At 35.3% G+C, this 16,376-nt stretch overlaps 1 protein-coding gene and 1 long non-coding RNA gene across 44 annotated transcripts in view; one reads left to right on the forward strand and one right to left on the reverse strand.

The window, feature by feature from the left end:
- The window catches only part of CCDC150 (coiled-coil domain containing 150), a 79,954-nt gene that overhangs the window by 16,465 nt on the left and 47,113 nt on the right, over nucleotides 1–16,376 (forward strand). For 12 of the 13 annotated variants that reach the window (XM_025441919.3, XM_025441916.3, XM_049106771.1 and 9 more), the window contains 6 exons: nucleotides 2,626–2,742; nucleotides 3,383–3,512; nucleotides 6,174–6,217; nucleotides 7,412–7,504; nucleotides 10,749–10,856; nucleotides 16,102–16,226. In XM_025441919.3, coding sequence (XP_025297704.1) covers nucleotides 2,626–2,742; nucleotides 3,383–3,512; nucleotides 6,174–6,217; nucleotides 7,412–7,504; nucleotides 10,749–10,856; nucleotides 16,102–16,226 — 617 coding nt within the window. The remainder of the gene's footprint in view (nucleotides 1–2,625; nucleotides 2,743–3,382; nucleotides 3,513–6,173; nucleotides 6,218–7,411; nucleotides 7,505–10,748; nucleotides 10,857–16,101; nucleotides 16,227–16,376) is intronic. The other variant, XM_025441923.3, reaches the window with a different exon arrangement.
- Nucleotides 13,079–16,376, reverse strand: part of LOC112656542 (uncharacterized) — a 71,269-nt gene continuing 67,971 nt past the window's right edge. For 5 of the 31 annotated variants that reach the window (XR_004812444.2, XR_004812445.2, XR_007409001.1 and 2 more), the window contains one exon: nucleotides 13,156–13,489. This is a non-coding gene — a long non-coding RNA (uncharacterized LOC112656542). Of the gene's footprint in view, nucleotides 13,490–16,376 lie in introns of all 31 variants that reach the window. The other 26 variants (XR_004812432.2, XR_007408983.1, XR_007408985.1 and 23 more) reach the window with 15 other exon arrangements.

The raw sequence follows: 16,376 nt of genomic DNA on the forward strand, positions 1-16,376 counted from the left end.
ATTTTGAATTTTTATCGAATCCTCTCAAGGACCCCTAGAAGGACTGTCTTGTCAAAATACATTTTTGGTATTCAAGCAGGAAGGATGTATTAGTTTGCTAGAGCTGCAGTAACAAACCACCACAGACTGGGTGCCTTAACCAACAGAAATTTCTTATATTTCCGGAGATTTGAAGTCCAAGATGAAGATGTCAACAGGCTTTTTTCTCCTGAGGCTTCTCCCTGACTTGCAGATGGCTGCCTTCTTACTGTGTCCTCACGTGGTCTTTTTGGTGCATGCACATCCCTGGTATCTTTGTGTGTCCCAGTTTCCTTCTCTTAAAAGACACCATTCAGGTTGGATTAGGGCCCACCCTAACAGCATTATTATAGCTTATCACCTCTTTAAAGGCCCTATCTCTAAATACGGTCACATTTTGAGATACTGGGAGTAGAGCCTCAACATAATATTCTGGGGGAATACAATTCAATTCAGCTGGCATCAGGGGGTTGTATAAAGGCGGAATAAATGTGGTACATATCTTCCTAAGAGACGAGATATATATATATACAATCTGGTTCTGATAAATGTAAAACTGCTTTTATTAATGCTTCAGAAATAAATACTTCAGTAGTATAATTATCAAGTAAAGATTCCTCAATAAAGGACTTAAATTATATCTTGAGTAGATTATGCTATGTAATTTGATCCAGAGCTTAGAAAAATACAATAAGTTACTTTATATCACAAAGTAATTATAGTCTGATAGTATAGTTAGTATTAGATTATTAATATAGCCTAAAATAAAAACTATGGCTCATTCTTAATTAAATAAGATTGTCATACTTAATTGATATTTTGATGAGGAAGGAATTTCTAAACTTGAAATGAAGAAAGAATTATAAAAAGTTCAATTGATTTGAACACAAGAATTAAGAAATTCTACATGTGAAAAAAGGGCAAAAAGCAAAACTAGTAAAACCTAGCAAAACTAGATAAATAATCTTTCCTTTTAAAGAACTTAAAATCGACTAAAGAAAAAAAGCCAACCAAAAAACAGTGGTCAACTAACAAATCAAAATATATATGTTAACTTAGAAAATATATAGAGCTAATAATCATGTTAGAAAATGTTTGATCTCAAAAAAAAAAAAAAAAAGAAAATGTTTGATCTCACTAATAACCAAAGAAATGAAAAGCTGTCAAGATGTTGTTTATAATTTATTAGATTAGCAAAGATTTAAGATTATAATACGTAGAACTGATGGGATTTATTCTAATTCTACTGATAGGCTAAAATTGGAGGGAAAATTACCCAGTGTATCAAAAGTCTAAAAATTATTTATACTTTAACCGAGTGATTTTTCTTGTAGGAATTTATCTTAAAGAAATAGTCAGAAATGCAAAGAAAGATTTATTCACGGGCATGTTCAGCGGGATGAAAGACTGGAAAAACCTAAATGTTATTAGGGTTATGATTAAGAATATTATAACAGTCCTTAAACATTATAAAATAGATCATCCATAGAGAAAATACATATAAAATATATATGTATAATTTAGAGAAGAACTATAAAGTGTACTCTTCCATCATCTTCACTGGGGCTTAAAAACAGAATTTCTTTCAATTTAACATCACTTCATAAAAGGAATAGCATTCTGCAATTCTCATTTAAGTTTGAAAGGATCTGTTACCTCATGAGTAAATACTCTTTATATCTTTATCTAACTCGTCGCCAATAATTGAGAGAAACAAGGTTAGTGTTCCTTAATTCTTGAATGGTAGTTTTATCCACTATTTAATAGTTACCTCGTTATTTGTCTAAACCTTTAAATTCCCAAACAGAATTGGAACAGCTTTCAGGGGTATGTTTATATTCCTGTGGGATAAAAAATATTTTTAAAAAGGTAGATGGGGATCCCTGGGCGGCGCAGCGGTTTGGTGCCTGCCTTTGGCCCAGGGCACGATCTGGGAGACCCTGGATCGAATCCCACGTCGGGCTCCCGGTGCATGGAGCCTGCTTCTCCCTCTGCCTGTGTCTTTGCCTCTCTCTCTCTCTCTCTCTCTCTCATAAATAAAAAAAAATAAAAAATAAAAAAAAATAAAAAGGTAGATGAAATCATCAAATATAGAAAAATAGGAATTAAAAAAGAAAATACAGAACATGTGTATATACTAAGGTGTGATATTAGTATTTTTTTATATTAGTATTTTTCAACCTTCTTTTTGTCACGTCTATTCTGAGACATATACTTTATACTGTAACACCATACATAAATAATATACAGAAACATTTCGTAAAGCATTACTTACGCTTCCTTATTATATGCTATGTGCTCTGATATTTTTTCCCCCCTTTTTAAGTGCTGCTTGCAACTTACTAACTTGACCCACAGTTTGGAAAAAAGACTTCTTATAGAAGTCTTCCCATAATATGGGAGGACAGGGCAACAGATGTGACTTTTCATTTCTTAGTAGTTTATCTCTTAGGGAGACACACAAGGAAGGTTGTGAAGTAGTCATAAATGAATGAAGAATGTTTGGGAGTGAGACAGCATGTCTGGTAAACTTTTCATGGTGACTTTATCTTTGGCAAACTGCTGTGATGTTCCCTTGGTCTTGCCTAACTGCAACTTGCTCTGTAGCTAAGGAGACAACTGTCTCAGGAGAAGCACCTAAGGGAATCTCTTGAGAAATCTGGATCAGCCATGCTATTCAAAATACAAGAGATGGAATCAACAGTGGAGGTGGAACGGAAACAGGTAGATTTTTCTCTCCTTGTTTATGTCAAGGGAGTGAAACCAAGAGAGAAAGCTGATATTTTACTTATAAGCCTTTAGTTTTGCTAATTTTCTCTAGATTTATTAAATTTTTGCTTGTATTATTATTTGAAGTACCTACATGTAATTTAGAGTATTCAATTCCAAGTATTGAAAGCAATTAGTGGTTCCAAATTCTAATACCTGGAATTGGATTACATAATCTTTATTTTAACCAATGGCTGTCCTTCATAATAAAATTATGAAAAAGATGCTACTTAAGGAATTTGTAAATGATCCTTTATTGCTATAACTTGTACTAGCCACGTATGGCTAATTAAAATTTAAATTAGTTAAAATTAAATAGAATAAAAAATTCAATTCCTCGCTCAGTCTGGCCATACTTCAAGTGCTCAGCAGTTCCTTGTGACTGGTGATTGTTGTGTTGGAGAGCGCACAGAAAGTTCTGTTGGACAGCCCTGTTGAAACACTACACCTTGTTGAGATCTCTCACTGTAACATATAAACTCCCCTTCTCCCTCCCGTGATGTTAAGATTGGAAAATTTGCCTTACACATGTGCTACTAGGTAGTTTGGTAAAGATCTTTACCTTACAGAATGGAGTTTTTCTTATACATTTCAGGTGCAAATTTTGCAGCAAAACTGTATTGGCCTGCGCAGTTCTATGCAGACCACCCAAGAACTACTGGCACAAGAACAGCAGAGAAAAGGAGAGTTGGAGACTTCTATCTCACAGCTCAAGTCTGATCTAAGTATGAAAATAGATGTTAGAAATTACACTTCTGTTAGGTTTTTTTGAGATTTTGTGAAAAAACTCTTTAGATCTGAAATTCTTGAAGAGGCCACAAGGCCAAATGTAAAAACTTGTTGATGTCTCTTTTGTCTGTGGCACTGGGAAAAAAAAAAAAGAGTTGGTAATTAAATAGACTTCCATCCTCTTAACTGAAAACTATTGTGTATTTAAATTTTCTCTCAGGTTCGTGGACTTGGGAACATTGGGTTTCTAGAAGTCTAGATTGAATATTGAGTAATAGAACATTAATAAGGAAATAATGCCTTTAATACTTGCTCATCTCTTTCTAACCATTTATCAGACTCTCCCGTTCTGTTTTCAGGTTGCTAGTCTGTTGACCTGTATTTGTAGCAATGGATGGTTGTAAGTTACCTTAGAGCTTAGATTAATGTCCTCATTTTACAGATAAATAAACTGAGTCCTTACAGGTGATTGAGCTAGGAAATGGGTGAGTCTAGACTTGATCCCATGTTGTTCAGAGTTGTGGTTCTTCCAACCCATCAGCCCTTGTCCTGTTTACTCTTGTTAAAATATAATTGCGAAGCAGTTTTCAGCCAGTATCAAATATAGAGATCATAGTGCAGTGCCTCATGTGAGTAACACTTCATAGAGCTTTCACAAAACTATCTCATGTAATACACTAAACTATCCATACTTCTCAAAGTTAAAGGGAACAAATGATGACTTGAGGCCTCAGCCTGTATTTTCTGCCTATGTGCTCTCTGGCTGTAATGAGGGCAGGGAATACCAAAAGGGAAATGAAAATTATAAAAATCATGGAGCAAAGAGTAATCTGTTCGATGTTTCTTCTTCTGCTCTTAGCAGAAAGTACTGATTTTCCTTATAGTTGTTGAGTAGTGAATTATCTTTGGAGTTCTCACTGATAATGCCCCAAGATAATTTTCCATTTTTCCTGTGATTGTGTAGCTACAAAAATACATATTTTATGGTGCTGCACATTATCTCGTTTGGACCCTACAACCTTGTGAGAAAGATAAGAAAATATATCCTAATCTTAGAAGAATAAAAAGGTCTGTATCTAAGGACCCAAGCAAATAGGATACCTGGGACTAAAACACATATCTTTCTATTATGCTAGTAAGTTTTTTTTAATGTTACTTTTCTCATTGGATTAATGCTTTAGCTTTGAATTTTGTGAAGACTATATGGAAGACCATTTAAAAGATGAAAATTACACAACATTAACTAAAACTAACATGAGGAAAAGGAAGCCTGAATATCACCTAAATGCTTTCTATTGAATAAGACTCTTTCTATGCATGCAATTGATTACTTTAAGGTACAAATAGTTATGCTAACTAGATTAGTAAAAGGAATGCTTCTAGACATTTGCTTTAATGAATTAAAAATGTAGTTATTAGCAATAAACATTTATACGCCACACTAATTAAAGTGATGAGTAGGATAAATACGCCCCTTTCATTCTTTGATTACTAGAAATTTTAGAATAGATCATATAATTATCTTTTTTTTATCCTTCACATATTTTCAATTAGTTTACTCTATTTGAAAAGAGTCTCAGACTTATATGTTCAGAAAATGATAGTTGTTCTGACTATATCCTACATAAAATGAGGTTTTGTGTGTTTTGTGATTTTTCTGGCTTTAGAATATTTAAGTGAAACAAAACTAATAAATCTTTAGGAATTTTTCATGAAGCCAAAACATTACTCTCAGAAAAGTTTACTTTGGGCTGCTAGTATACAATGCCAGACTGTTCCCCTGCTTCTTCTTCTTTTTTTTTTTTTTTGTTCCCCTGCTTCTATCTTTGGTTTTATTTTCGCTCTATATACTCTCTGGGTGGTTTCAAATCTTTTTTTTCCACATAAAATCATAGTCCTGAGCTCCAGATGGTATCTCATTGCCATCTAAACGTCTACATGAGAATGCCTTCAGATGCCTCACAACACTCGGTGAATACTTAAATACTGCAGCCATTTGCACTCATCCTGCCCGGAGCCTGCTCCTAATCCTGCATAGTCCCTGTTGAGTTGAAGTCGGCTGCACACTCCATTGCTTCAATCCAGGCACTAGATTTTCTCCTTGACTCCTCACCTATTGCCTTTACCCCACCAGCAGCTGCCAAGTCCTGACCGTTCTCCTTGCTTGTTATTTCAGAAATATGTTTTCCGCCTGCATCCCCGTCGTCATTCCCATAGAGCCAGCTTTCATGGTTTTATACTTGGGTTATTGCAACAGCAATAATAATAATAATAAATAATAACAATAATAATAATAAACCGATCTCCTCTTCCTGTCGAGCCTCTGTTTGAGGGTTCTCTCTAACCAAAAGCTTTTGATTACGTGCCTCTCCAGTTTAAAATCCCTCAGACGCAATGAGCTTCTATGCACGGAGTCAAATATGCCATTTACTATGTGCAATTTATTATTGCACGTGACTATGGACTATCTTCTTGGTAATTTTATGACTTGAGTTTCCAGTCTATAAAAATATGATAGAAATACGTGTATTCTCTTTATTTTCACCACATGCAGACTGGGGGAAAAAGAAAAAGCTACTCAAGGAAAAGATACTGTGTGACCAGTATCATTGTAGTAAGTTATTATTACCATAGTTATGTGGACTCTTTGTTTTTAGTTTCTAGAGATGAGCTCATTTCCAAGTTGGTTGAAGAAAATAAGGTAAGTTTTGAGGTTGTAGAGTTCAGAGATGTTCTTTCTTCTCTTCACTAAGTAATATTTCCTCACTCATGTTGGTTTACACTTTTTCTGATTCTCCTAAAATCTTCATTAGAAAACAGTTGCAGTGTAAATGAGTTGAGTATTCAGACCTGTTGTCAATTGGGTATTAGGAAATCATTTAGGCAGGTTATTCTGGTTTGAAAAAAAGATGAATTAGCAAAAATTAGACAAATTTGCATCTTATGCTTCTTGCAAACTAATTATTATAAAGAAAGTTTTTATAAAATATAAGAAATATTAACTCCTTTTTGGTAGTGATGGTTGCACAACAATGTGAATATACTTAATGCCACTGAACTATTAAATATTTTTAAGTAAACTATACATTTAAAAATTGTTAAAATGGTAAATTTTATGTTATTTGTATTTTACCACAATAAAAAGTGAAAAAAAATAGTACCACTTTTATATCTTAATACATTTCTAAGTCAATCTTAATGTGTACATCCTGTTTGGAATAATTTTTCTGGGTTCTATCTCATCCTGTCATGTGTGAAGTTTAAGTCTTGAGATGTTTCTCCTGGAAAAATAGAAGAGTAGTCCTCTCTCCATAGGGAGAAGACTTGCACATTTCCCTTCCTCATTTCAATAACTACCTGTCGGGGAAAGCCCAATCCACAACTCACATCACTATTACCTTTCTGTCATCTTAAAGAAAACTAATTTTTTTTTGAGCAAAAATGTTTTGTTTTGCTCCACACCCAGGTATTCCTTGATGAAAACATCTTTACCTACTTAAAACTTTAAAAGATCTTTAAATGTATTTCTTTGAAATCACAAAAGATCTTATTGCCTTGGGAAAAAATGTGTATACAATATAAACTAACAAATATTCATCTTAGCAGAACTTTCTTAAGGATGCTAGTTAAATATTTACATTATGGTTTTAGGCAAATTCTTTCTAGTTTGAAACTCAATGTGAGGATATTTTTATAATTTATTTAAAAAGAGAAGTTTGGGAGTTGAAGATAGCAAGATTTTAAGAAATTCTTTACAAGGCACTTATGTATGTGTATCATTACAACTTGAGCTCATACTGACCAAAATACAAAAGAGGTATTTTCGTAGAGGTATGCTATCATAGCTCTTACACATAAAAAAGGAGAGAAGTTATTAATGTTTTTGCTCTTATAGAATATGCAGATGTCTTTCAACAAAGAACATGAAGAAAATACATATTTGAGGTCTGAAATAGTATCCCTTCATGAAACATCAGAAAAAGCACAGGTAGGTCTTATTATTTCTGTAGTTTTTAGATGTTGCTTAATTTTGTTTAAAGAATCAAGAACAAAGATCACTGCTGATTATATAAATTCATACCATCACATAGGGTATAATTGGCATGTGACATTATATTTCAAGTGTACAACATAATGATTCAGTATTTGTGTACTTTGCAAAATGGTCACCACGATAATTCCAGTTAACATCCATCGCCATATACAGTTACAAAAATTTTTTTTCTTGTGATGAGTACTTTTAAGATTCACTCTTTTAATAATTTTCAAATATGTAATACAGTACTATTAACTATAGTCATCATGCTATATAGTCATCACGCTTCCCCATGACTCATTTATTTTATAACTAGAAGTTTATATCTTTTTACGTTAGTGTTTTTGTTTTCTTCAGATGACTACCCTAAAATGAAATTGCTGGATCATATGGTAGTTCTATTTTTAACTTTTTGAGAAACCTTGATGCTATTTTCCACAGGGGCAATATCAATTTACATTCCTACCAACAGTGCACAAAGGTTCCCCTTTCTCCACATCTTCTCTAATACTTGTTATGTCTTACCTTTTTGGTAATAGCCGTTCTGATAGATATAAGGTGATATCTCATTATGGTTTTGATTGGAATTTCCCTGATGATTAGTGATGTGGAACATCTTTTCATGTACCTCTATATGAGTATATAGTTGGCCATCTATATGTCTTCTTTGAAAAGCATCTATTCAGATCCTTGACTCAGATTTTTTTTAAGCTACTAAGTTGTGTATTTAACCCCTTATTAGGTATACAGTATTAATATATGATTGCCAGTATTTTCTCACATTCACTAGGCTGCCTTCTCATTTTGTTGATGGTTTCCTTTGCTGTGCAGAAGCTTTTTTTTTTTTTTAAGACTTTATTTATTCACGAGAGACAGAGAGAGGCAGAGACAGAGAGAGAGGGAGAAGCAGGCTCCCTGCAAGGAGCCCGATGCAGGACTTGATCCTGGACCCTGGGATCACACCGTGAGCAGAAGGCAGACACTCAACCACTGAACCACCCAGGCATCCCTGTGCAGAAGCTTTTTAGTTTAATATAGTCCCACTTTTTAATTTTCGCTTTTGGTGTGAGACCAAGAAACTTATTTATGTTTTATTCTAGGAGTTTTATGGCTTCAGGTTTTATGTTAAGTCTTTGATCCATTTTGAACTAATTTTTATGTATGGTACAAAATAGTTGTCTAGTTTCATTCTTAGCATGCCCCTGTCCAGTTTTCCCAGCACCATTTGTAGAAGAAACTATTCTTTCCCTGTCACCAAAAGCACAGGTAAATCTTTCCATTTCTTTCTTTCTCTTTTTAAAATCTCACTTATTCATGAGAGACACAGAGAGGGAGAGAGAGGCAGAGACACAGGCAGAGGGAGAAGCAGGCTCCATGCAGGGAGCCTGACGTGGGATTCGATCCCGGGTCTCCAGGACCACGCCCTGGGCCGAAGGCGGGCTAAACTGCTGAGCCACCCGGGCTGCCCCAAATCTTTCCATTTTTCTGTTTTTTACATGTTATATACTTTTGCTCAATTAAAAAACCAAGAACCAAGATTGATCCTGATTGTGTAAATTCTTGGCATCACCCAAATTATTTATTTTCATAAAATCTATTTCATCTATGAAACATTATCACATTAACTACATTTCCTATTTCACTGGATTCCTATGACACATAAGGATATGAGATAGACTGCTAAATCTTGCACTAATTTACACGTTGCCTTTGTTTGCTTTATAATTTACTCACTAAATGTATAGTTTTCATCTCCACCTGTGAATTTCTAAGCAGTTCAATGCCATGGGCTTTGCTTACACTTTCTTTGTATCTTTTATAACAAACAGCACAATAGGAACATAATAAGTGCTTGCTGGCTTTTAGAGTTATGTGTAATTTTTTTCTATGGGATGGTGGTTGTCAAATATAGTTGATGTTATTTGTGTGTGTGTGTGTGTGTGTGTGTGTGTGTGTAGTCAGTCTCATAGGGCCAATGAAATAGTATTAATCACTTAAAAGACCTTCTTGTTAGTACAATTTGATTACTTCAATGTTGGAATCATAATATTGCTCTGCTCTCTTTATGATAAAGAAAATACAAAATAAATGCGTTATTTTATAAAGTAATAATGAAAATAACTACTACTACTTTTACTATAGCTGTAGTAATTAACACTTACCAAACCCATTCTATATCCCAGGCATAATTATAAACACCTTATTATTACTAACAAGTTGTAAGGTTCACAATAGACACTACTAGAGAAACTTACTATGCTTATATTAAAGGTAAGGAAGTTGATATACAGAGAGGTTTAATAACATAGCTAATAAATGACAAGAGTTAGAATTTGAGCTTAGGCAGTCTGGCTCCAAAGAAAATTAACTATTTCTTTTCAAGGATCAAGAGTTCACCAGGTATTCCTTAGTGAATACTTTGTACATCTGGTTATAATTTTAAAATGCCCCTGAACCTGTTCCTAACTTCTGTACTATATTACCACTTAGGCTTTCCAGATAGTTTTTGTTTCTTTACTTTTTTTTACGTTCTTGTTGACATTCTTCAGTGTTTTTTTAAATTAATTCTATAGAGTTATTTGTCCCCATCCTTAAAGAACTTATTCATTAAAAGATAAGATACTTACGGAGCCTGGGTGGCTTAGTCAGTTGAGCATCCAACTCTTGATTTCAGCTCAGGTCTTAATCTCAATGTCATTGAGTTCAAACTCTGCATTTTTGTTTTATTTTGGAGGATCAGTCTTGTGAAATGGTAGTTATCGATATTTTGCTTTTATAGATACTATAATTGAGGGTGAAAGAGCTTAGACAATTTGTATTATTAACTAAACAACTCTGAATGGTCATTCAGTTTGGGGAATGAAATTCTATAATATTGGCAAGGCATCTACGTTGTCAAGTCCATTCTGTAGCTATCTTGCTGTGTCTCACCAGTGTTCAAAACTGAACAGAAGATCAGTAAACTGCTGAATGCCTCCATTGCTCTACCAGATGAACAAATTTCTTCTTTGGATTTAGAATTATGTGGGGTGTTGACTCCAAATATTTGAAAGTATCACCTAATGAAATATCAGTTGAAGATAAGTTAAATAAATTAGGTTCACATACAGAGTGAAATACTATCATTGAAAATAATGATAAGTAAAAATAATTATTTACTAGAGAGATGTATGACTTGCTGTATATATCCTCTTAGGTTTCAAATGACCAACTGACTAGAAAGTGTTCGGAGCTGAACAGCATGCTTGAGACTCTTAGTATGGAAAATGCCAGAATTATTGCTGACCATCAAGCCATTCTGCAGGTATTCATTTAATACTAGTCAATTTCTGATGGAATCACCAAGAAAATTCCTTGGCTAAAAGATAAATAAATGTGCATGACTAAGTAGATAAAATATTTTAACAATTTCAAGAAATTTACTGAATCGTTTTATTTTTTTAAAGATTTTATTTATTTATTCATGAGAGAGAGAGAGAGGCAGAGAGACAGACAGAGGGAGAAGCAGGCTCCTTGCAGGGAGCCCGATGTGGGACTCGATCCCCAGACCCGGGATCATGCCCTGAGCTGAAGACAGACATTCAACTGCTGAGCCACCCAGGCATCCCTGAATCATTTTATTTTTTGATTAGTGGTTTTCAGTTTTCATCAGAGGGGTCCTTTAGGCATATACTCAGTGATTTCTTAACAGTTTCTTCTCAAATACCCTTACTTTAAGAAAAGTAATTACCTGTCCCCTATACTTAGCATTTCCTCAAACACCTGTGCTTTCCCATTTTGCTAATGCCATTTCCTCTGCTGGGAATCGTCTTTACTTCATCTTCAGCTATTTGAAATTCTGTTCATTCTTTAAGACTCACATTCATCAGGAAGCTTGCTCATTCAAACCCAGAGGGGATGAATTTTCTATGTCAATTTATAGACACTAAACAGACTCTCATAATAATAGTTCTCACTTTTTTGGTGACGTACCAAGCATTGTACTAAGGATTTTACACTTATTACCTCCTTTAATTCTAGCAGTCATTATGTAAAGGAATATTTATTATCCTCATTTTTATAAGTAAGGAAAATGAGGTTTAGAGAAGTAAATCAACTTGCCTGAAGTCCCCTAGCTAGTAAGGGGTTGAGTTGGATTGAGATAGAGGTCTGGAAAAAAAAAAAAAGAAAGAAAAAGAAACAGAGGTCTGACTCCAAAGTCAATGTTTTTAATTGTTATAGGGCCTCTCTGTTCTGCATTCTGTGGTAGTTTATATGCATGGCTCATTTCCTGGATAATATTGTGAGCTTCCTAGAACATCGTCTTATACATTGTGAGCTTCCTAGACATCGTTTTATACATAGTGCTAACTGCTGCACATAACAGATAATTATTTTTCTTTTTTTTTAATAATTATTTTTCATTAATTCAGCAAGCACTTAGTATTTACTTTGTTGTAGGTATAATGCTAGGTCTAGATGAGATTATAGTAGTGAACAAGATAAAATCCCAATTTTCATGGACTGACAATTTAGTAGAGTGAGTAGTGTGACATATAAGTAACACTGTCACAAACATTTTTAAACTTTGAAATGTTACACAAATGGGATTTTATTTTCTAAAGGTGTGAAGGTTTGTTTTGTGATAAAGTATTCTTAAAAGTATTTTAAAATGTTTACAAAAGTAATTGTCAATATGTACTATACTTGCAAAAGCTTTATAAACTGTAAGTAGAAGGGATGTGTCTTTTGTTCTGATGATCTGTGATCAGTGATCTTTGATGTATTATTGTAATTGTTTTGGGTTACCACAAACTATGCCCATATAAGGTGGCAAACTTAATAAATGTTGTGGGTGTTCTGGCTGCTTTGGCTCTTCCCCGTATCTCTCCCTCTTCTTAGGGGTCCTATTTCCTGAGACCCAACAATATTGAAATAAGGCCAATTAACAACCCCTACAATGGTCTCTAAGTGTTCACGTGAAACGAAGTGTTTTACACCTCTTAGTATAAATAAAAAATTAGAAATAATTAAGCTTAGTGAAGAAAGCATGTCAAAAGCCAAAATAGGCTTAAAAGGCCTACAAAAGGTAGGCCTCTTGCACCAAACATTTAGCCAAGTTATTAATGCAAAGGAAACGCTCTTGACGGAAATTTAAAATACTATTCCAGTGAACATGTGAATGATAAGGAAGTAAAACAGCTTTTTTTGCAGATATGGAGAAAGTTTTAGTGGTCCGGATAGATCAATCTGTAACATTCCCTTAAACCAAAGCCTAATCCAGAGTAAGACCCTAACTGTCTTCAATTCTGTGAAGGCTGAGAGAAATAAGGAAGTTGCAGAAGATAAATTGAAAGCTAGCAGAGGTTGGTTCATGAGGTTTAGAGACAGAAACTGTCTCTAACATAAAAGTCCAAGGTGAAGCAAGTGCTAATATAGAATCTGCAGCAAGTTTTCCAGAAGATCTAGAAGATAATTAATGAAAGTTGCTACAGTAAACAACAGATTTTCAATGTAGATAAAACAGATGCCTTTGGAAGATGCCATTTAGGAGTTTCATAGCTAAAGAGGAGAAGTCAATGCCTGGCTTCAAAACAGACTTTTTTTTCCTCCCACTCAATGTAATGGAAACTTTATTGAAGCTGCAGGGCCATGGGGCTTGGGCAGGAGGCTGCCCTATGGGTAAAGGAAAAGCTAGTGGAGGGACCTTAGTTGATCTTCTCTTGGGGTATAGGTTGTTGGTGTGGCTGCACTTCTTGCAGCAGTTGATAGTACAGGGCTGCAGGCAAGCCTAATACTTACAGCACATAATCTTGTCACAGTCATATTTGTGGGTGAGCTAGAGGAGGGAAGCCTTGATGATACAATGATGCAGCTCCACAGACAAAGCACCAAGTATAGGGTGAACTCTTTCTGGATATTGTAGTCTCCGAGTGCAGCCATCCTCTAGCTGTTTGCCTGCAAAAATCAGATACTTCTGGTCAGGGGGATGCCCTCCTTGTCTTGGATTTGGACTTTGGCATTTTTATTTTATTTTATTTTTTAGAGAGTGCAGGGGAGGGTCAGAGGGAGAAAGAATCTTAAGGAGGCTCTACATTCAGCATGGAGCCCTGACACAGTGCCCAATCTCATGACCCTGAGATCATAATCTGAGTCAAAATCAAGAATCAGACACTTAACCAACTGAGCTACTCAAGTATCCCTTGGCTTTGACATGCTAAATGGTGTCACTGGGTTCAATCTACAGGGTCAGAATGAGGGTCAGGGTCTTCACAAAAATCTACATCCCTTTGTCTGCTACTTGGCCAACTCATTGAAGAGAAAGAGCCAAGCTGACCCTTTGGGACTAATGCAGCTGCTGCCTTTAAGTCGAAGCCAGTGTTCCTTGACCATTCCGAAAATCCTAGGACCCATAAGAATTATGCTGAATCTACTCTGCCTGTGCTCTATAAATGGAACAACAAAGCTTAGGTGACAGCACATCTGGTTACAACATGATTGAATATTTTAAGCCCCCTGTTGAGACCTGCTCAGAAAAAAAGATTCCTTTCAAAATATTCCTACTCATTGACTATGCCCTTGGTCACCTAAGAGTTCTGATAGAGATGGAAAAGACTAATGTTTTTCATGTCTGTTAACACAACATCTGCTCTTCAATCCATGAACCAAGGGGTAATTTCAATTTTCAAGTCTTATTATTAAGAAATCTATTTCATAAAGCTACAGCTGCTGTAGATAGTGACTACTCTGATGGATCTGGGCAAAGGAAATTTTCAACCTTTGGAAAGGATTCACCATTCTAGATGCCTTTAAAAGAACATTTGTGATTCATGGTAAGAGGCCAAAATATGAGCATTCACAGGAACATGGAAGAAATGGATTTCAACCCTCATGGATGACCTTGAGGGTTTCAAGACTTCAGTGGAAGAAGTACCTGCAGATACAGTGGAAATAGCAAGAGAACTAGAATTGGAAGAGCCTGAAGATGTGCCTGAATTGATCAATCTCATGATAAAACCTGAATAAATGAAAAGTTGCTTTTTATGGAAGAGCAAAGAAGGTGGTTTCTTTTTTTTTTTTTTTAATTTTTATTTATTTATGATAGTCACACAGAGAGAGAGAGAGAGGCAGAGACACAGGCAGAGGGAGAAGCAGGCTCCATGCACCGGGAGCCCGACATGGGATTCGATCCCGGGTCTCCAGGATCGCGCCCTGGGCCAAAGGCAGGCGCCAAACCGCTGCGCCACCCAGGGATCCCCAAGAAGGTGGTTTCTTAAGGTGGAAACTATTCCTGGTGAAGATACTGTGATTATTGAAATGACAATAAAGAATTTAGAATATTACATAAGTTTAGTTGATGAAGCAGCAGTGGGGTTCAAGAAGATTGACTCCCATTTTGAAGGAAGTTCTATTGTGGGTAAAATGCTGTCCAAACAGCATCACTTGTTACAGAGAACTAGGTCATGGAAGGGAGGGTCAGTTGATGTGGGAGACATCATTATTGTCTTATTTTAAGAAACGGCCACAATAACCCTAACCTTAAGCAGCCACCAGCCTGGTAAGTCAGCAGCCATCCACATCAAGGCAAGGCCCTCCACCAGCAAAAAGATGATGATTCACTGAGAGCTCAAATGGTAGCATTTTTTTAGAAATAAAGTATTTTTAAATTACGTTGGTTTTTAAGACACAGTGTTATTACACAATTAATAGACCTATTGTATGATATAAGCATAACTTGTATATGCAACTGGAAACAATAAGTTATTTGACCAGATTTATTGTACTCTTCATTTTATTATGGTGGTCTGGAACTGAACCCACAGTATCTCCTAGATATTCCTACATAGTACTTCTGTAACAGTATCTGAGTGTAATTTCAAATATTTTCAAAAGAGTTCACACCAGGGGATCCCTGGGTGGCTCAGCGGTTTAGCGCCTGCCTTTGGCCCACGGCGCGATCCTGGAGTCCTGGGATCGGGTCCCATGTCGGGCTCCGGCATGGAGCCTGCTTCTCCCTCTGCCTGTGTCTCTGCCTCTCTCTCTCTCTCTCTCTCTCTCTATGTCTACCATAAATAAATAAATAAATCTTAAAAAAAAAAAAGAATTCACACCAAATTATTAACATGATTGTCCCTGGAGAGAGGGATTATTTAAACGAGGGGAAAGAAGTATGGGTGAAGAGATCTTTTTACTTTATATGCATTGATGTTGTTTTACTTTTAAAAAGAGAAAGTACGTATCATATTGAAATTTTAAAGTACCAAAATATTCCTAGTAGAATTTTGTATCTAAAAATGTCTTCATTTTGAGTTTTATAAATTTTGCAGCAGGCTTGGTAAATAAATGCATCTTCATTATTGGCTGGTAGAGTTATAAAATGATAGTTATGTGATCGAGTCAAAGTGGGGACAGAGAAAGCTAAGCATTAAAATATTTAAAAATAGGTTTTATTTATATAAAAATTTATCTTTCATAAGCTAATTCAGTATCTTTGATCAGTTATTTTGAATGGTGCCCTATTAAATGACTTTTTGGCATCTCAGCTTTTAAATATTACTTCCAAAACTCAGGTAGAGCAGAAAATGATGACACAGACATTTCAAGAACAAAACATACTTCTGGGTGCAGCCCATGCCAGTATCACCTCTGAGCTACAGACTGTCCAGAATGAGAAAACTCAACTCCAGGCACATCTGTAAGTAAATTATAGGCAACTTTTTATGTATGTTTTGTTCTTAAATTTGTATTTCTTCTCTCTCTCTTTTTTTTTTTAAGATTTTATTTATTTATTCATGATAGACATTGAGAGAGAGAGAGAGAGAGAGAGAGAGAGGCAGAGACACAG

Source organism: Canis lupus, chromosome 37 (assembly GCF_003254725.2).
Source record: "Canis lupus dingo isolate Sandy chromosome 37, ASM325472v2, whole genome shotgun sequence".
Taxonomy (NCBI): domain Eukaryota; kingdom Metazoa; phylum Chordata; class Mammalia; order Carnivora; family Canidae; genus Canis; species Canis lupus.